At 44.5% G+C, this 21,545-nt stretch overlaps 2 protein-coding genes across 2 annotated transcripts; one reads left to right on the plus strand and one right to left on the minus strand.

Annotated features, from left to right (window-relative positions):
• The first annotated feature begins 3,575 nt into the window (after window positions 1-3,575).
• Window positions 3,576-5,007, plus strand: LOC146636169 (uncharacterized). The gene is made up of 8 exons (XM_085349487.1): window positions 3,576-3,654; window positions 3,727-3,762; window positions 3,840-4,019; window positions 4,149-4,262; window positions 4,423-4,485; window positions 4,569-4,628; window positions 4,713-4,796; window positions 4,904-5,007. Exons 1-8 carry the CDS (start codon window positions 3,576-3,578, stop codon window positions 5,005-5,007), a joined length of 720 nt encoding a protein of 239 aa, XP_085205613.1.
• A 6,403-nt stretch (window positions 5,008-11,410) lies between these two features.
• On the minus strand, window positions 11,411-12,652 carry LOC146636170 (uncharacterized protein F54H12.2-like). Its single transcript, XM_085350289.1, has one exon. The coding sequence runs from the start codon at window positions 12,650-12,652 to the stop codon at window positions 11,411-11,413; it is 1,242 nt and encodes a 413-aa protein (XP_085206415.1).
• Between the last annotated feature and the right edge of the window lie 8,893 nt (window positions 12,653-21,545).

Genomic DNA, 21,545 nt, shown 5'->3' on the forward strand with positions numbered 1-21,545 from the left:
TGACAGGTTGAGTGATGTAAATATGGCTGTGGATAACATCACATGAGCTAAAGTTTAACTGTATTATGTTTAAGAAGCTGCTTTTTTGCCACTTTGATACAAATTTGTTGTAGCTATATTTAGTTTATGCACTAGTTAGTGATGACTTGTGTGGCCTGATTATTCAGGGGTTTCCTTCACCTTTCAATGTGACTTTAAGCAGTGCATTGTGTGAAGGCGGTCTCTGTATTATGGACAGGCACTGGTGTTGCATGCTCATTCAAAAAGGTCAGTGGGCCCTCTCAACTGAATTCTACCAACAATGAAGTCATACAGTTCAGTAAAGAAAATGTTAATTATTCGGATAAAAGCAGCTTAGAGAATCTGCATCTATTATAGCAGCATCAGGAGGACACTGATGAATCTCATGGGCCTATTTCAGACGTTGGTAGTTGGCTCTCTTATTGTATATATCTGGTTGGAACTAAAAAATGCCATCATGAACTCGTGAGGCTGTCTTTAAAACATGATTGGATGTAAGGTGTGCTTATGATTATTATGCATAATGGTTCAAGATGTGGTTTCAAATGGGTTGTTTATGTTTGAACTGGTTGTGCAGGCTCACGGAGGTCTGACAACTGACCAGCTGCCTGCACAAAAATACTTTCATCCCCCGTGTTGGAGCACCATCTTGTGAAACTTTTAAGAATTGTCGTATATCATTCTGTAGAATGAAATTAGACAGATTCAAATCCTTAAGAGGATTGAAATGTGGTTGTTTGAGGCCAGTTAAGTTATGCAACTTATTTACTTATTTCTTGTAATGGTCTTTTGTTCCTTTTGCACAAACTGCATCACATCTACTCTTCATGTACCATCACATTGAATATAAAATGAACTGCATCTCTTGCAACACAATCCCTGGATGTCAGCAGGGTTCAGGGCAGTTGTAACTTTTGTATTTCAGAGGGAGAGATGGGATATTTTGTAGCTTAAAACTGACAACTAACAAGAGACAGAAACACAAACTGATTCCCCCTGAGGTGGTATAAATTCTCAGAAATTCTGAGCACCATCTGGTATGGCATAATAATAATAATGGATTGAATTTATATAGCACTTTTTAAGACCCTCGCTGCACTATTCATTCCCTCTCATATTCACACACTAGTGGAGGCAAGCTACAGTTGTGGCCACAGCTGCCCTGGGGCAGACTGACTGGCTGCCATATCGCGCCACTCTGGCCAACACCAGTAAGCAGTAGGTGAAGTATCTTGCCCAAGGACACAACAACCATGACAGAGAGCAGGGGATTGAACCAGTCATGCTTCAATCATGAGAAAACTGTTGGTGTTCTGAATTCATTTACACTTATTTTTAATTTTAGAAGTCCGTGTATTTTTTTCAAATGATACTAATGGTGCTATTAATTAGCTTGCATTTGCAAACACAGGAAAAACAAAAAAACAAAAACAAAACAAAAACCCCTCTTCATCTATACATTTTCAAGTTTTTGCAAGTTGCACATACCCTGGAGGCAGTCCCCGAGAAACAGCACCACACTGTATCTGAGGAAGGCGCTCTGGCAGTAAAGAACACCAACAACCATCTCCACGGGAAGAGGAACAATGACTGTTTCCACTTCTGATGTGTGATTGTGTGTTGACATGATAAAGAGAGTTAATACCCTACAGCTTATGACAAAATTTGATCCGAAGTGATTGATGGCCCTAATCACGACCTTTTGACCTCCCGCCCCTCCCCCCCGGAAGCGTGTAATGAGCGTGACGAATCGCATCCGGAGAAGGGGGGTGGGAAACCCCCCGCGTGACGAATCGCATCCTGAGAAGGGGGGTGAACCCCGGAAGCGCGCCATCTGTTGCTAACCGTGTCGAATTGCATCCTGAGAGGGGGGGGGGTGAACCCCGGAAGCGCGTCATCTGTTGTTGGGGAAAAAAAAGTTTTTAGAGGGAGGGGGGAAACCTCCGGAAGCGCGTCATCTGTTGTTGGGAAAAAAAGTTTTTAGAGGGAGGGGGAAACCTCCGGAAGCGCGCCATCTGTTGGAGGGGAATAAAAAAGCAGAGAGGTGGAGTCCGTCACAATTTCTAAGGCACAGACACAAGATGGATTTCCTTCTGCAGCCCCGCAGCGTTCCTGTGTCCGATGAGATCTGCTCTCCCAAAGAAGAAGGCTTTGAATATGACATATTCAAATACAGCATATTTACTATGGAAGGCCTCGATCCGGACCTTATGACCCTACCGGAAATACTCCGGAAGTGTCTAGTCATTTTCAGACCTGTTGCGTCATGTTCCCTAAGCACAGCGGTGATGCAGCAGATGATTCTGTGATGTATAGAGAGACAGAGCGGATGTAATTTTACTTTCTTAAGCTGCACCGGCGTTTGTAATGGAAATAAAGAGTGACTTCCTGTAGAGATTTCAATAGTATTTTATTTTCCTATAATACAGACGCTGTAAAAAAAACCTTTAAGATACACCATAGATTGTGATGAAAAGAAGAACTTTCTATCCGCTTGTAACCTACAGGCTGCCTATGTGTAAAAACGAATAACTATCCCTTAGTGAATACTACTTTTCCTTTTGAGAGACTGAAAAACAAACCATAATTGCAGCGACAGGCGATCTAGTTTCACTCACACACACACACACACACACACACACACACACACCCCGCGGGCCAAGGAGGAGTTTTTTTCTTCAATACTTTAACAATAAGTTTTCTCAATAGATAGAAAATGATGACGCTGAGGAGTCAACATCCGATATTATCATTGCTTGTAACCCAGTAAATAATTTCTTACATCTCCCCATAAAACAAGTCTTAGCGGGGAAAAAAGCTCATATTCGAATAAGTTTATTAAAGCACCCCCCCCCCCCCCCCCCCCGTGGGAAAGAGTCAACCATGAGGCGAGTTTTGTCAACAGCAATTGTCCATTTGGTAAAACAAATATCCGTCTCAAAGTCGTATTTTACCGTTGCAGAATGCGGAAAACAGACGGCGTTCGCAAGAAGGCACACACACACACACACACACACACACACACACACACCGCGGGCCAAGGAGGAGTTTTTTTCTTCAATACTTTAACAATAAGTTTTCTCAATAGATAGAAAATGATGACGCTGAGGAGTCAACATCCGATATTATCATTGCTTGTAACCCGGTAAATAATTTCGTACATCTCCCCATAAAACAAGTCTTAGTGGAAAAAAGCTCATATTCGAATAAGTTTATTAAAGCACCCCCCTCTGTGGGAAAGAGTCAACCATGAGGCGAGTTTTGTCAACAGCAAGAACAAGGTCAGACAGCAATTGTCCATTTGGTAAAACAAATACCCGTCTCAAAGTCATATTTTACCGTTGCAGAATGTGGAAAACAGACGGCGTTCGCAAGAAGGCAATCAAAAAAAAAAACAACCCTCTCTAACTATCGGTATTGTCAAGAGAAAGATGCGAAAAACAGATGCTTCGCTAGACTAGGATAAAATGAGAGAAGAAACGGGAGGGGAGTCGCTATCTGCTCAGCCCTACTGTGACAGTTCTACCAATCGCGAGGAAGAATCCGTGAATATTATGTCAGCATTCCGTTCAAACAACGCCGCCGATCAGAGCGCCAGGGCCATCTCGCCAGAACTGTTCATACCTCACCCCGGTAAGTTTTTTTCTTTACGACTTTAAATTATATATCAACAGAGATGTCAATAATTTGATTACTTTCTTTTAGATTTCTACATCAATGATTTCACGCAAGTGGACTACGGTACGATTAAATAAGTATATACCATTTTTTAAATAAGTTTAGATAGACTTGATTTAACCAAGCTCTGATACTTACAGAAGCAATCGATAGTGCAGTGAGTAACAGCAAAAATCCGGCCGTTTTCCGCGGCGAATTAGACGCCATATCCCCCGCAGAACCTCCGCTGCCGCCGCGTCGAAGAGAAGAACGAGAAGACGGCGCTATTTTCGTCTCCGCATACCGGGAGAACCGCGGAGAAAAAAGTTTTAAAATCGAAGGTAAACAATATGATGCATTATCCGCCATTTTGTTGAATAACAGGATGTGACGGAGTAATCCGAGTGTGCTATACCGCCCCTCCCGACCCGGAGCAGATTTTTAAAAAGTTTTGCTTTATTTCTCGACAGAGGTAATCGAGAATATACAGACCCCGCCGCAGCGAAAAGAAGAAGAAGACGACGACGTTATTTTCGTCAACGCATACCCGGAGAACTGCAGGAAAATACCTTTTAAACCAAAAGGTAAACAATATGATGCAATATCCGTCATTTCGATAAATATCAGGATGTGACGGAGTAATCCGAGTGTGCTATACCGCCCCTCCCGACTTGGAGTGGTATAAAGCGTGCTAGAAAGTTTTTATTTATTAAATCTTTCTCTTTTTGTTTTATTTCTCGGCAGCCGAGATTGCGGATATACCTATACAAACCCCCACCGCTACAGACAATCGCGCGGAGGAGCGAGGTAAATAAAAAGTTTTTTCATTCTCGAAAAATAGGAAGGAGGAGATTGTTTTCTTAAATCTCTTCTGTTTTATTTCTCGGCAGCCGAGATTGCGGATATACCTAACCAATCCCCCGCTACAGACAATCGGGCGGAGGAGCGAGGTAAATAAAAAGTTTTTTCATTCTCAAAAAATAGGAAGGAGGAGATTGTTTTCTTAAATCTCTTCTGTTTTATTTCCCCGACAGAGACCGATACAGAAAATCAGGCGGAAGAAAATCAGGCGGAGGAGGAGGAACCGTCCAGAGCTCCTCCTCTCAGGAGACTGAGAGGTAATTGACGGGGGGATGAATCGATCCTATTAAACTTCTCTGCTCTATAAAAATAAAAATAAAAAATGTAAGGTTTAAAAATACATTCTGTCCGTCTTTTCTTACAGCTCGACGGCTGCTTCATAAGAAGAGAATCCTTGAAAACCTCGCTTTCATGTACGCCATAACAGTTCGCACATATGCATCGATATACAGACACAAGGACCTGTAAAGTAAAAGCATGTAAAAGTCTGTGAATTAAGAAATAAAGAAAATCATGTCGGAAGAACACAGCATTCCTGAGGCTTTGTTGGAAGCCGTGGCAGAATTAAACAGAAACGATGAACATTTAGCCCCACCGATAGAAAACAATATAGCCCCACCACCAAACGATCCACTACAACCTTTAGAAAACGCATTGCAGGTCCTCCTTCAAAACATTGAAAACGAACGGCTTGCCGGTCTACTGAACTTTGACCCTCTGCAGCCGATAGAAAATGCTCTTCAGCTCTACGACCAGCAGCAGGGGGAGGAGCAGGTGCAGCAGGTGCAGGTGGAGCAGCATCATCATCAGCAGCCCAGGGAGGAGGAGGAGGACCGGCCTGCGGAGCATCAACAAGGAGGAGGATCTCGGGTACAGAACGATGCGGTGACTCGCCGCGAACATTTTAATAATTTCGAAATAAGGCGAGTATTTAACATTCCCTCTCCAGATGAAGCGAGCGACCTCGCTCAATTTTACCTCGACGTCAGGGATAATTTTGTAGATCTAGCGGATAGGGTCAGACCGGAAGTTAGTCGTAACGACCGGGTTCAACTGGAGATCATCAGCGAGCACGCGCGAAATCACTGTTTTTAACGTCGACGACGAAAGCGTTGAAAACATTGTACCGGTTTTTGAGGACCTGCTAGCCAGGCTGATACAATCAAACGGAGCGATCGTCGCAGGCTCTCCCCTAGAAATTGTTGTGCAAGTAATTAGAAATCCTAGAGGCGGTGGCAGTAATGACCCGCGTAAAAAGATTCACAAAATGTTAGATGATGAAATTCTAGTCAAAAAGCGTCGCTGTCTGTACGTGGTAAAAAACAAAAACGATAATCTGTGTTTTGCCACCAACCTGATTCACCTCACTCAACCTCATTTCACAGATAAACAGGCCCTGGAACGCGGCAGAGAGCTGCAGCGTTTAGCGGGGTTGAGCGATCGCACTCAGGTAACTCTCACCGACATAGGTAAATTCGAACAAATACTAAAACGTAAAATCGTCGTGTTTTACCGCCCGCCCGAGGACAGAACTCTTTCATTAATCGAAACAGACTACCCGAACACGCCTCACCCGCTGTACTTATTCTTATTCCACCATCACTATTACGGGATAAAAAATCTAAAAACATTTTTAGGAATCCAGTACATTTGCGAGGAATGTCACCGCGGGTATTATAAAAGAGAGGAACACTTTTGTCACTCACTTTCTGGACTCTGTAATCTGTACGGATTGTAACAGATCATGTCGCACACGCGCGTGTTATTTAAAGCACAAACAACCTAGAATTCACTCCGGTTCAGGCCTCAGCGTTTGTCAACAATTGTATAAATGTCCGGACTGCAAGTTCCTCTCCCGTCGCGAAAAGCACAGGTGCACAGCCGCCAGATGTAAAATCTGTCGCGCGGAGCTTCCTCCCGACAACGATCAACACCTGTGTTACATCCAACCTTTGAAACATGAAAACTCTGATAACGCTTCCATAATCTTTTATGACTTTGAAACCTTCCCAGACAGGGAGGGGGCGCACGTCCCTTACCTAGTGTGCACAAAATCTCTAGAAGGAGAAGAGTGGCACGCTTACGGTGTAGACTGTGTTGAAAAGTTTCTCCAAAGATACAGAAGGAAAAGATATAGAGAGACCACGTTCGTTGCGCACAACGCGAAAGGGTTTGACAGCTATTTAATTCTAAGTCACCTGGTGGGGGGTGGGATGACGCCCTCTCTCATCATGCAAGGCAGTAAAATTATATGTTTCACAGAATCCGATTTCCTTCTCAAATTCATAGACTCGCTTTCTTTTCTCACCATGCGTCTCAGCGCTATGCCCAAAGCTTTAGGCTTCGAGGACAAATCCAAGGGATTTTTTCCTCACAAATTCAGCTCGCGGGACCGATTAAAATACTCGGGTCCGTACCCTCCTCCTTCAGATTACGGGGTGGAGCGCATGTCACTCCCCGAACGGGCAGAGTTTTTGCGTTGGCACTGCGAGGCCTCCCGGGGAGTGTTTAACTTTGAAAAAGAGTCCCTGTATTACTGCCAAAACGACGTTAATATCCTGAGGGAGGCGTGCGTAAAGTTCAGAGACGGGTTTATAGGCGAAACTAAAGTAGACCCTTTCAGCTGCGTCACTATAGCTTCAGCCTGCATGAAAGTGTTTCTCACCAATTTCCTACCCGAAAACAGTCTGGCCATTCCCTCGCCCGACAACTACGGGCGCAGGTTCAAAGCCTATTCGCACGCGTCCATTCAGTGGCTGGAGTGGGTAGCTCACTCTCAGAAAATTCCCGTTCAACACGCTCTCACAACCGGTGGGGAGAAAAAAATAGGCCCGTACTTTGTCGACGGATACGCGCTGATTAACGGGGAAAAGTGGGTGTGGGAATTTCTGGGATGCTTTTATCACGGCTGTCCAAAATGCTACAGGCCTGAGGAAATCTGCCCTTTGACCCGCGCTCCTTACGGGGACCTGCACGCCTCTGCCGAGGCGAGGCTCCGGGAGCTGAGAAACGTTTACAGAGTCCGCACGGTCACTCTGTGGGAGCACGAATGGAACAAGATGAAAAAATCGAACGAGGAGGTTATAAATTTTATGCGGAGCTACGAAGTCCCGGAACCTCTGTCTCCTCGCTCGGGACTTTACGGAGGCCGCACTTCGGCCTTGAGGCTGCGTTATAGCGCCTCGCCAGGAGAAAATGTGTATTACGTAGACGTCACATCCCTGTACCCTTACGTCAACGCCAAGCGCGCTTACCCTCTGCATCACCCCCAAATCATCAGAGAGAATTTTGCAGACCCTCGCAGTTATTTCGGGCTGATCAGAGCCACCGTTTACCCGCCGCGCGGGCTCTATTTCCCTGTTCTACCGTACAAAACCCCCGGAGGTAAATTAATATTCTCCCTCTGTCGCACCTGCGCCGAGACTAATCAACAAAGCGGTCCGTGCCTTCACGACGACGAGGCCAGAGCTCTCACCGGGGTCTGGGTCACCGTCGAGTTTAACAAAGCCTTAGAATTAGGTTACAGAGTGGCTAAAATCACAGAGGTCTGGCACTTTGATAGTCGCAGCAGCGATATTTTCGCCGGTTATATTAACACTTTTCTCAAAGGCAAACAGGAAGCCTCCGGTTATCCTCCGGAAGCTCGCGACGAGGATGAGAGGAACAAATACGTGGAAGAGTACCACAGGCATCAGGGCATACGTTTAGACCCGTCAAAAATAGAGGTGAATCCGGCCAAAAGACAAGTTTCGAAATTGTGTCTCAACAGTTTCTGGGGAAAGTTTGCTCAGAGAACCAACATGACTCAGACCACTCTGGTCAGAAAACCGAGTCAGTTTTTTAACTACGTCTTTTCAGGACAGTACGTCTTTAAACACGTCTCTTTTTTAAAGACCAAAAAACAGGAAGTGGCTTTAATTCAGTGGAGCTATAACGAGCGGTGCGTGATACCTCCCGGCGCTACCAATAACGTTTTCATCGCCGCTTTCACCACAGCCTACGCCCGTCTAAAACTCTACGAGTATTTAGAAAAATTGCAGCGCAGCGTTCTGTACACCGACACCGACTCTCTGATCTACGTAGTGAAAGAGGGGGAGGAACCTTTAGAGCTGGGCAACTATCTAGGGGATCTCACGGACGAATTAGACGGGGACACCATCCAGGAATTTGTCTCCGCGGGTCCAAAGAGTTACGCCTACCGGACCAGAAACAAAAAGAAACTGGTGGTAAAAATGAAAGGAATAACGCAGACGAGAGAATGTTGCGAACGTGTCAATTTCGACAGTATGAGCGGGTTGGTGGAAAGTTACCTTTCTGGTATGAAAGAGGCGGAGCTCGGGACCCCTCAGAACGGGATTCAGAGGGATAAGAGAGGCTTTGTGCTCAAAAACAGAACATTTCAGAAAAAGTTTCGCGTGGTTTACGACAAGAGACGTCTCTTTCCAGACGGCACAACTCTGCCTTTCGGGTACTAGTGTTTTTGTTTTCTTCTAGAAAAAAAAAAAAAAAAAAATGGAGGAAACTGATTTTGATCACAGACTGAAAGTGCCTTTTTCCTGTCTAGTTGTGGGTCCTAGCGGGTGTGGGAAAACTCATTTTGTAAAGTGTGTTTTGGAAAACTGTGAACGCGTCATGGATACTGTGCCCGCGAATATTGTGTGGATTTATACTTCTTTTCAACCCATGTACGAGGAGCTTTCAAAGACCAATAAAAACATTAAATTTGTCGAGGGGCTGCCTGATTCTTTTGAAGATTTCCGAGACGTTCTGGTGGTGCTGGATGACGTCATCTTTCAGGCCTCGGATCACCAGGAAGTGGTTAAAATTTTCACTCAATACCGCCACCATAAAAACGTCTCGGTCATGATGCTGACCCAGAATGTTTTCCATCAGGGTAAATACAGTCGCACCATCAGCTTAAACTCCAATTATATGGTGTTGTTTAAAAACCCCAGAGACAAGCTGCAGATTGAGATTTTGGCCCGTCAGATTTTCCCTTCGCAAAAAACATTTTTCTCCGACAGTTTCAAAGACGCCACCGAGGAGCCCCACGGGTATTTAATCCTCGATCTCACTCCCTCGTGCCCAGAACGCTACAGAGTGCGCGCCGGTCTGCTTCCGGGGCAGTACCCCGTCATTTACCTGCCTAAACCCAAGTAGCCATGTCTCAGCGTATAAAAAGAAACGCAGTCTTACTGCAAGCTCTGTACCACGCGTCGCCGCAGAAACGCAAAGACATTCTCGCTCACAGCTCCCCGGATTTCCTCCAGGCGCTGTGCGAGATAGCTTTAAATCTTTTAAGGGGAAACATACCTCTTTCCGCTCCTCAATACCAAAAACTGAAACGCCAGAAAAAGATCATCAGGCTGCTGGCCGACAAGAAAACGAGTTTAAACCGTAAACGTCAAGTTTTAAAGAAACAAACGGGCGGGTTTCTTTTCCCTCTGTTGTCCGCAGCCGTACCCATTCTGGGGAACCTGCTGGGAGGAATATTTCAAAAACGCTGAGATGTTTAAAAAAATGATTCTCGTTCCCTCTCACGAGTTGAAAAAACTGACCCGACCCACCGAGCCTACCGTCAGAGAAACTGCCAAAGACGATTTGGACGAAAAGATGAAAGCCATACTGGAGGATCCGCGGCTAAATTCGTATGAAAAAATCAAAAGATACGAGTCTCTGCTGCGGAGATATCTCACACTCTCTAAACAGGGCCGGGACGAGGAGAGTAGGGTGACTTTCCACCTCCCGCCCGAGGAGGCGCAGCAGCAGGTGCAGCAGCAGGTGCAGCAGCAGGTGCAGCAACAAGTGCAGCAGCAGCAACAAGTGCAGCGGCCCAGAGAGGAGGATGATGAAATGATGGAAGAAGTATTAAAATCCTTACCCCCTCGAGATCGCAAAAACGCCCGCTACATTATGCAGAAATTAGCTGAGGGTGGAGGAGGATGGACAAAGAGGGGTGAATTTGTTTACAAGGGGGATGCGGTGCGGGGTTCGCACATGATCGATCTATTTAAAAACCTCTCCCTCTCTTTTAAAAGTAAAAACCAAACGCGACCGAAAGGATGGAACGCGTTTTTAACTACTTTGGTCGAAACAAACATACCCTCATCCTCAATACATAACCGTAGAGCTCGCGATCAGTATGCGCGTCTTAAATCTGTGGAGGAGGAGGGAGGACAGACACCTGCGCGAAGGGGGAGAAAACCTTCTCGGGTCAAAATAACGCTTTCCCCGAGCTCGACCTCTATGTAAAATCAAATGTTTTTTGTTTACAAATGAAATAAAAAAAGCTGCAACAAACTTTTTTTTGTTTACGTTTCTTTATTCGATACACACATCTTTAAACTTTTGTAAGGAGCACGCCCCGTGATGACCTCTGCGAGAGCGAGCGGGGCAGCGTCCTTTCAGAAAGTCAGACACCATGTCATCATTTTTAAACACATCGTTATAGTACAGAGAAAGTATTTTACCGACGGATAACCCCTGAGCCTTGTGACATAGATAAAAAATGCAATGTTGCCCGCAAACGACAGACATAGGGTGCTGAAGTTGACGATCGTGATAGAGTATTTTGTCAGAGCGGCCTTCCAGAAACTCTGAGATGACCGAGGGATAGTGAGCAAAGTCGGGAGGGAATCCGTAAGAGTCAAAAAAAGTGGAGGAGCCGTTCCTTTCCAGAGTCAGAGCCAGCCAGTGTTCTCCCCTCAAGTGCGAGGGGTGAGTGTTTACTATAAAGTAGGCGGGGGGTTTAAAGTCGCGCCTCAAAAAGGCCAGCTGGTCCGAGGCCCAAACCCCGCAGAAAACGTCTCCCAAGGCGCGATGTAGAATGTGCTCCAGCTGAAGGTTATCCATGTATATATATATATTTTTTTTAGTAATAATCCACCAGCACCTGTCTTTTAGAGTCAATCTCCAAAATGGAATCGTAGCAGGCGTACACTATGAGAGTGGTGGTCTGAGGCAGAGGAACTCTGAATCTCATCTCCAGCCTCAAATTCCCGTTGGAGACGGGAGACAGGGCGTCAGCATCCTCGCTGGGTTCCAGATTAAAGGCAAACAGGGCGTAACCTTCATTAAATTCCCGGCGGTCGATGCTCAGAGGTAAATCTTTGAGGTGTCTCCCCGTGGCGGAAAACATGTGATAAAACTCCCTGACCGAATTTCCGCGGTCAAACTGTGGCTGGAAAGCTTTGGCGGGCACCTGCCTGCCGTCCTGACACAACGCCAGATACTCCACATCGTTGTGTCTAAAGTTGAAAGGCGACAGATCCCTCCTCCCGGTGAAGGCGTCGTGATGAACCATGCCCAGGACCACGTATTTTGGCATGGCTCCCAGAAAGAGATTCTCTTGGTTGCAGATCCTGGAATTTTCAGGGATGGAGTAGGTTTTCACAGAAACGCGCGAAAGAGGATAGAGGGCGTTTCCTTTCATCAGGGCCGCGGCGTGCCCCAGCCTGACGGCCGGCGAGACCGTGACCTTTTTAACAAACAGAGAGGCCGAAGTTATTTTCAGGGCAAACTGCGAATCCCGAGTTCCCATCAGACTGAAGGCATCGCTGTTGCGTATCAATTTAATTCTCAAATCCACAGAGTTCAGCAGGAGCCTCTCGCAGAAGAAAATATCAGCGTGGAGGGGACCCAGCAGGTCCACTTCTCGCGACTCGGCCGTGAAAACGGCTCTCTGTTTTATCCCTTTGTTCGGCCCGTTGCTTATAACTATAGAATCCATGTCTCCGGCCGTGTCTTTGTAAAACAGACCGGCGCTGAATTGACTCTTTAGAGTGTCTTCTGAAAAGTTGAGCAGCGTCTCGATCATGGCCCTGTAAGGATGGGTGGCGCTGGACTGCGAAATCAATCGATCCCCCAGAATAACGTCGCACTGACTGAAAATTGTGTTGAGAGGATAATTGATGAGGGCTACCCCTGCATCGGGTGGGATGTTGCTCCCGTCCTTTTCCGTAATTTTCACTCTCAGATGGAGCATGGTGTCGTTCAGATCGAGATACTTTTCCCCGTCTCCGGGGATGAAAAATTCAATGGGTGAGTTGTCGTTCAAAGCAGAGAGGGGCTGACATTCTTGATATTTTTTATCCTCTATGGATAGCTGGGTCATGGGAGCCGAAAATAGATCCAGTTCGGCAAGGGTGCATTCGGCAGATTTCTTGTGTAAGAGAGACATTTTTTTATTTATTTATTTTCTTCTAAAATATGTCCGAGCTCCTCTGGGGCTTCCTTCTCTTCCCACTGCCAGCCTTGACTGATTTACTTTTTACTCCGACGCTTTTATTTTTAATCCGCTCGCCCGGAGGGCGTTTCCTCTTCCTGCGGGAGAGGACCATCATACCCCCCGCCCCCTCCTGGCGAGGCTCTGTCAGCTTACCCATCACTCTTTTCACAGCGTCTGTAGCGATATTGGTTGCGGCCGTTTTCAGGTGAGGTTTAGCTACGGCGAACCCGGATTTGAAGAGAGGAGACACGAAACGAAACAGTCTGGAGAAGATGGATCCTATCCCTCTGCCGTACATCACGGGCGCTCCGTAAAAACCCGGAAGGGAACCTCCCACCTGCCCCTCATAATACCTCACAAAACGGTGGGGGTCCTGCGGGAGACGCGCCGCCATTCTCAAGCCGGTTTAAAGTGCAGCTTGACTATCGTTTTCCCGTAAACAAAATCCACGAATCTGTCGCGGTCCGTTTTAATTTCTACGCGTATGGTTTTAATGTATTTTTTAGATACGCGCAAGTAATGGACCGTATTATGTCTGATGCTGATCACGTCTCCGTAATCGCCTTTCACGTTAAGGACGCTGAGCAACGGTGAGTAACTGTCACCGACCGGCTGGTACTGAACGATGTCGGTGTAGAGAAACAGGTTATATACGCCCGCGTTCATATCGCACGGATACGGAGTAGAGCGCTTCGACAGAGTCCACCACTCGTTCGTTTTCAATCCCAGCATGTAAGACAGAGGAGGGAAGACCTTTATTTTATGGCTCCCGACTCCTTTGACATCCAGACGTTTGGTGATGTTGTTGAATGAAGCCTCGAAGGACGGGTCGTACTTTTGGATCGCCGGCACCAGGTGATCCAATAGATCTTTAACGCGTCCGTAATGACCTCCCCTGCCGAATTTTAAAATCACCAGGGGCTGATCTTCCTCCGTCGTCCGCATCAGCTCCAAGTAGGAGGCGTCCGGCGGTAGATTGTACCATGTGCGCGGATAAATGAATTCGCATAAGCCCACGCTCCATTCTCCGGTCAGCTCGAGGGGTTTGGCCAGATCCACCGTGTAGCAGCCGCTGGTGTTATCTTTAAATAAGCCCTTGCTGGCGTTGGAAGGCAGGGTCACGTAAAACCCTTCGGACTCCATGATGAATTTTAAAAAATGAGCCGAATGATGCGAGGGGTCTCTTTTTTTATACGCCTACCACTTCCGAGGCTTTCACCCAGCTGTTGAATTTATCCGGCCAGTTTTTCCACTTGACAAAAACCTGTTTTTCCCCTCTGACTGTGCGTCGCTTTAAAATCTTCTCCACATGAAACGCTTTGTCCTCGGTCAGTTTCACTTTCTGCAGCTCGGGCTCATAAAACGACCCTTCGATAGGCTCGCCGTCATAATCTTCTAGCTTATACACAGGTGGCGATCGGTGAAGGACCCGGATCACAGTAAAGATTTCGTCCGTGAAACTCTGTTCGTATTTTTTATCAAATACTCCTCTCAATTTGGATATTCTCACCAGATCAGCCCTCTTAAATTTCAACTTTATTTTAGGACGGGCGGGTGTCTTTCCATACAAGTTGCGAAACACCTGATCCGCGTTCTCGGGGCGCACCTCGGCAGGTGCCATTTTAATGCTGCTGTGATAACTGCGGTTATATCCTTCTAACAGGTCGGGCAACACCTCCAGATAGCGTCTGGTATTGTGCGCGGTGAAATATCTCCACATCCTCGTTTTCAGGGTGCGGTTAAATCTCTCCACCACCGAGGCCTTTAGGTCGCTGGCGGTAGCAAAATGGGAGATGCTGTGATTTTTCATCAGAGCTTGAAAACTCTTGTTGAAAAACTCTTTTCCCGCATCGGTCTGTAAATTTTCCGGTATTTCACTCTCTCTCAACACAGATTCGAAAGCTTCAGTCACTTCCGAACCCGTCTTCCTTTTCAGGGGGCGGGCGTAAGCCTTTTTTGAAAATACGTCTATGACGGTTAATAAATAATTGAATCCGTCGTTGTATTCAGACAGATGTCTCATGTCGCACAGGTCGGCCTGAAGCTGCTTCAGGGGTTTGGTCACAAACACTCTATTTCTCTTAAATCTTACTCGCGCCGGCTTGTGTAGAGTATAGGCGTCCTGCTCGGATAAAAAATTCTGCACCTTGCGGATATCAACTTTTTTACCAGTTTCATCTTCTAAAGCACGACGGAGTCTATTTACTCCTCCGAAACTACCTGGGTGATGCAGGTCGTAATACACTTTTTTCATCTCACTTTTCTCGGCCATCTCGTCTTCTGATAAAAAGCTCGTCTGCGTTATAACGTCGCAGGAGTCGGCTTTTATTATTTTATTCAAAAACCAGAGATGAATGTTTTTTATTTCGAAACCAGAGGGCTTAATGTGCAGAAAACAGGAATACATTATTCAAAAACCAGAGATGAATGCTTTTTAAATATTTTTTATTCAAAACCAGAGGGTTTAACATGCAAAAAACAGGAAAACATTTTTATTCAAAACCCTGAGATAAAACACAGTTATAGAATACAAAAACTCTTCTTTTTTTTTTTATTCAAAACCAGAAGGTTTAACATGCGAAAAAAACAGGAATACACTTTTATTCAAAACCCTGAGATAAAACACAGTTATAGAATACAAAAACTCTTTTTTTTTTTTTATTCAAAACCAGAAGGTTTAACATGCGAAAAAAAACAGGAATACACTTTTATTCAAAACCCTGAGATAAAACACAGTTATAGAGTCAAACGGTTACAAAAAAAAACTCTCTTTTTTTTCTTTTTTAAAAACATGAGGTAAACATGTTAAAAGGTTACAAACAAACAGGATACTTTTTTTTTAAAGCATACACGATTAAAAAATGAGGTAGGATTTTAAAAAACAGAATACATGATTAAAAAATGAGGTAGGATTTTAAAAAACAGAATACATGATTAAAATAAAGCAGAATTAAAAAACGAGGTAGTTTTTTTTTGTTGTTTTTTTTAAAAAAGAAACAGAATACATGATTAAAATAAAGCATGATTAAAAAACAAGGTAGTTTTTTGTTTTTTTTAAAAAGAAACAGAATACATGATTTAAAAAACAAGGTTAAATATAAGAAGCATGCAGGATAAGAATCAGCAACCTTTGTAAAACTCCGTAACCAAACGGAGTTCCCCGATTTTGACCACGTCTTGCCCCACCAAATTGTCATAAGCGTCTGTGATGGCGTCAAAGACTTTCCTCACCGATTTCAGCTCATGAAGCAGAGTCTCCGCAACCATCCCAACTTTAACGTCCTCAGTCTTGATGTTGCGGGCAATCAGCAGACGTTGAATGGAAGGGACAAAGCGAGGAGTGAGCAGTTTCTTTCTGATGTTATAATAGTTGTCGGAATAAAAATCATCCTCCAGAATTTGCAGGCACTCGTGTTGTCTCTGGCTGGGATGGTCTATCTTACAGCCATTACATTCGTCGGTGCGGTGCTTGTTTATCACCAAGTTGACCAGATGATACACAGCCGTTTTCACAGTGTCGATGAATAAAGAAGACGCCCAGCCGTCCATCTCGTCGGTATGCTGCTGCCGCTGCCGCCTCTGTCGCTTCAGAGGCCCGTAGTAGCCGGGAGTGTCGGGTACCACCTCGCCCTCGTCAGAAAAACAATCGGTGGAGCTGGTCTCCTCATCGCGAAGCAGAGATGCAGAGTCCATCTCTCTCTCTGAGCTAAAAAAGGCTTTTTGATCGGACTTTTAAAACAGAAGGAAGGGGGGCGTGGTCCGGGAGGGGCGGGGATTTTCAGAAGCTGAGACATTTCCTTACTCCTACAGCATCCCTCCAGCAGCGGCAAGTTTGAAAAAGAATTGTAATATCCTTCCTCACTTGCAGCATTCTTACGACCCACTCTTTGGCTGGTATAACCATCATGCTGCGAAATAATCCGCAGTCGGGGTTGAATTTCTCCATGACAAAAATGTCAGGCGCATCAGATTCATCAGTAGAGCGCAGGCTGGCTCTCATTCTCCATCTCCCCGTGGCTGTGGTTCCTGAAGACCAGACGGTTGACAAGATTGTTTTAGTCTTGATCAGTTGCTCATCATTGAAGCGTATGCCTCCGTTCCGCGGCGGGGGAGGGGGAATAGCTTCTATTTCTTCTTCCGTAGCTTTTTCTGGAGCCGGGGGAATGTTTTCTTTATTCTCAGCGGCTGCTTTCTCCTCTTTTATTTCTGGAGCTGGGGGAATGTTTTCTTTATTCTCAGGAGCTGCTTTCTCCTCTTTTATTTCAGGAGCTAGGGGAACATCGGCGTCTTCTGGAAGTTTTTCAGCCGGGGGCTCATCATCTTCTTCTTCTTCTTCTTCTGTAACTGTGTAGAGAGGATGAGCATCATCATCATCATCAGCTGATTCAACAGCTGATTCATCAGGGGAGGAAACATCCTCTACAGAGGGGGTCTTTTCTTTATCCTCATCATTCTCAACAGCAGGGTCAGTATCCTCTTTTTCATCAGAGGAGACAGAAGGAGGAGAAGGAGGATCTTTTTCATCATCAGCAGCATCATGCTCTTCTTCATCATCGAAGCCGAAAGGAGAAGGAGGAGGAGGGGGAGGAGAATCTACCTCTCTCCGGGGTCTTTTAGCGGCAACATCTTCCTCTTCAGGAATGGGAAAATCCTCGTTTGCCTCTCCGATAGCCATCGCAACCAGCAGCTTCAGCACGGCCCAGTCACTGGGAGTCAGCTTCACAATGCTGCTCGATTCCGTCAAGCTTTTTCCTTCGTTCAACTGATAAAACCAGAGCTCCCCTGACTCATATTTGAATATGTAGCCCCACTTTCCACAACCCTCAGCAGGCAGAGGCCATTCTCCTCGCAAGTTTCTCGGTGCTGGAATTTGGCTGCGGAACATGAAGACGCTCTTACTTCTTCCTTCTTTCCGCGGAGTGGCGGTTGCTTCGGATCTGGTACTGTAGACAGAGACAGGCGTATCGCTGATAATCGACGAGGCCCACTCACTGCTGCTGCCGCCCATGCTCGAGGGTTCTGCGGGAGAGCAGATTTCTTCACCGTCCAAGTAAACAGGACCGCTGCTGGGGTGCAGAAGGAAATCCATCTTGTGTGTGTGTGACTTAGAAATTGTGACGGACTCCTCCTCTCTGCTTTTTATTCTCCTCCCTCGCTGCAGTCCCTCCCACTAAAAACTTTTTTTTCCCAACAACAGATGGCGCGCTTCCGGGGTTCACCCCCCTTCTCAGGATGCGATTCGTCACGCGGGGGGTTTCCCACCCCCCTTCTCCGGATGCGATTCGTCACGCTCATTACACGCTTCCGGGGGGGAGGGGCGGGAGGTCAAAAGGTCGTGATTAGGGCCATCAATCACTTCGGATCAAATTTTGTCATAAGCTGTAGGGTATTAACTCTCTTGATAACACAGACAAAAAATAAAAAAAATAAAATAGAAGGTGGAGAGTGCGTGAGGGTTCTGTCGGATAAAAAAGCAGAAGTGGTCAGACATGATGAACAGTGAGATAAGATATGCCAATACATTCTTTAATATTTGAAAAAGGCCAAAGCAAAACAGTTTCTTCACATACTTTTGAAGCACAATAAGCTGAATACTAATCGACTGTTAGGAGCAACTTTTGATTTCTCCACAAACCATTATTCCACGACAACACTAAAACACAGTAATCAGTCTTTCTTTCAAATGAAAAGTCTGATTAGCAACAAGAAGAGACTTTCTGAAAAAAAAAAAAATCAAGCTTCTTCAGTGAAAAGAAACCTTCATAAAACATTTCTTTATTTCATGCCAGAAGTCATACAAATATTATACGGACGCCAGCTTAGACATATAGCTGAATGCAGTTTAAGAATGCAAGTGCGGACAGACATTTTACAGCACTAATGTGTAACACCATATAACACGCTCAGCTTTATTTCACTCAAAATACTGCCTGTGAGCCCATCATCATCCATTGCAGCATAGAAAGCATCGGTTTGACAGTTAAATAAAATGACTTGAATAAGTTTGTGACTGACAATAGATAACATGCTGCAGTTATCTTGTGTAGACCAAGACAAGGAAAGAACAAATTTATCTAACAAAGAGAAAATGATTGAATGGCTTTTTCATCTAAAGTCATAGTACGCACTTTCACATTGTTTGTTAAATTTTACACCATAAATGCTCTTCGAACTGCAAGTGCAAATGCACAAATACAGGAAGAGAAACTAAAAGTGCACAGCACTGACAAGAGGCCAACAACATAAAGTTGAAGGAGCTGAGCAAATCAGCTGTATGTAAATCACAAATAAAACAATAATAAAACTTCATCAAAGTTTTCATTATGCTTGGTGCATACAGTTTATGTATGGGTCTTCTGTAGCAGGCTTGAAAAGGAAAACTTACAGTTAAATATGACAGATTAATTTACAAAATGTATTTTCTAAATATTGAAAACAGAAAAAAATGAAAATAGGGTTTTATTTACTCACATTTGTGTTTGACTATCAGCTTAATCCTGAAACAAAAAAACAAACAACAACAATAAATCAAACAGCTTTGTCACCTGCAAGTCAGCCAGTCAGTAGTTCCACTCAGCATGTGTGCAGTTCCTCTACAAGAGCTTTGCTGCTGTGACAGGCAAACGTGTTGAGACCACAGTACACTCTGAGGCTGCAAAGTGGACAAACGCTGACCAACTGTTGTGTTGTGTGTTTGACGTAACATAAACAACCACAGAGTTTAATTTACACACTAAGTTAAAAATGAAGGCATCAGGGCCTCATCGACACTGCTGCTACTGCACTACTGTAACACCAAAACTAAAGCGAATGAAATAAACAAATAATTCTCCCAGTTTGTTTTTTCAATGAACATACTGAATGATAATAAAATAATTAATTAATTACTTTAAAAATGTTTCTTCTTGGTTGGACATTTTCTCCATGCTAATTGTTAACTGGACTATCAGACTATGTTGCTTTCACAGGCAGAAGTCTACCACAGTAGACATGAGCCAACCTGCACTCTGACACAGTCCAGCACACAGCAGGAGGCAGGAAGTAATAATGTGTTTTACTGCAGATCATAGGAGGAGATGACCAAAATGATGATCATGATGCAGACTAAAACCACAAAAGATGACACTTTCATTTAGGATGAAGTCCGGCTCACTGAACCATGAATCCCAAATACAAGAAACAAGAACTGAAGCCGTGTCAATGAGCCCGTAAATTTCATCATCAGACGGTGAGTCCGTGCAGATGTCCTGCCTGCATGGATAAGTCTGTGGAGAATTCACATTAAACTAAAACAACTATGCATGCGCCCCAAGCAGGGGAGAAGAATGACTTTTCCAGCTTTCTGTGTTTGCAATTTAATGTAATTAAGGCCTTATAAATCATTAAACAATAAAACCTAGAGAGCGACCCAATCTCAAATATAAATACACAAACACAGAAAAACCCAACAACCGTGACACTGTGGCAGCCACAACTGACAGGCATGACCAAATCACTATAGGAACATCTGATTCAGATATAGATTACAAGTCCACGTGTGAAATGGAAGTGGTTGCAGACTGAAGTGCATCCGATAGGTCTTATAATCACAATCAGAGACAGAGCCCTAAAAATGGTTCACAGTAACTCACCCGAAACTCTGGCTGATTGGGACCCACACCCAGTTTCACACCTTGGCTCAGGCGATTAGAGGATCATCAGGGGGTCCTTTTGTCCCTCTGTGGGGGGTCACTCCCACTAGGTTTATATCTGGGACTCTCCACCATTTGACCTTAGAACTGAAGAAGCTTCTCGGATGAGAGGTGAAACGTCTTCAAGTAACTTAAAGAAGTCCAGACGCTTTTCTTTGCAAGCTCCTTTGACTACGATGACCTGGATGACTGAGAACCTTCACAGACTTCACAGTAAACACTAACCTTTAGTGACCTGTTTAATGTTTAAATTCAAATCATAACAGTTTTGGTTTTTTGGAGCTACAAACACTTTTCATTTTGTAAAGAAGTTTTGGTAAGTCGAATATCTTCACAGAGTTCAGTTATTTGTTTCGGTGTTTTTTATGCTTACAAAAATTAATTTCTCTTTATGGACCTGAAACAAACTCATAATAAACATCTGCAAAACAGGCTCATAGTGCTGACGATATATCTTTATATGTTTCTCTATATGTTTCTTTTACTGAAACCTTTGCTTTACAGCACAGATTAGCAAAAGATACCATAAAATAATCAAAAAGATGCTGAAGAAATACAGAAAGACATTATTTTTTATGTTTGAGGCTTCAGCACTGCACTCACTTTTGTTGTTTTCCAAGACTTTTCCAAGTAAAATAGTTTGCAGTTTTGTGCATGTTTAAACTTCAGATGTCTCTCAAAGTTCATACAACCTTGTCATCAGTGACAATCACATTAATGAATCACAACACTAAGTTTTTGTAAGATACAAAGAGCTTAAGTGAAACAAAGTGTTAAAAACAGTGAAAAACATCCACTGCATTTTTTTGTTCACTGTTTCCGATTTCATGGCGGTCACTGCCTTCCCTGTTCTGGCCCACTTGTTAAACAATAAGGATTGATCAGATGGATACAGTGGTGTGAAACAGTGTTTGCTCAGTTTCCTGATTTCCTTTTTTTTTTTAATTGTATGTCTGTCACACTTAAATACTTCAGATCATCAAGGTAAAAAAAAACCCACAGCTACAGCCGCACATTGATCCAAAACACAGCAGCAAGTCCACCTCTGCATGGAAAAACAAAATGAAGACTTTGGAGTGGCCCCATCA

This window comes from Diplotaxodon limnothrissa, linkage group LG3 (genome assembly GCF_057381915.1).
Source record: "Diplotaxodon limnothrissa isolate DT_005_m linkage group LG3, D_limnothrissa_male_GT1.1, whole genome shotgun sequence".
NCBI lineage: Eukaryota > Metazoa > Chordata > Actinopteri > Cichliformes > Cichlidae > Diplotaxodon > Diplotaxodon limnothrissa.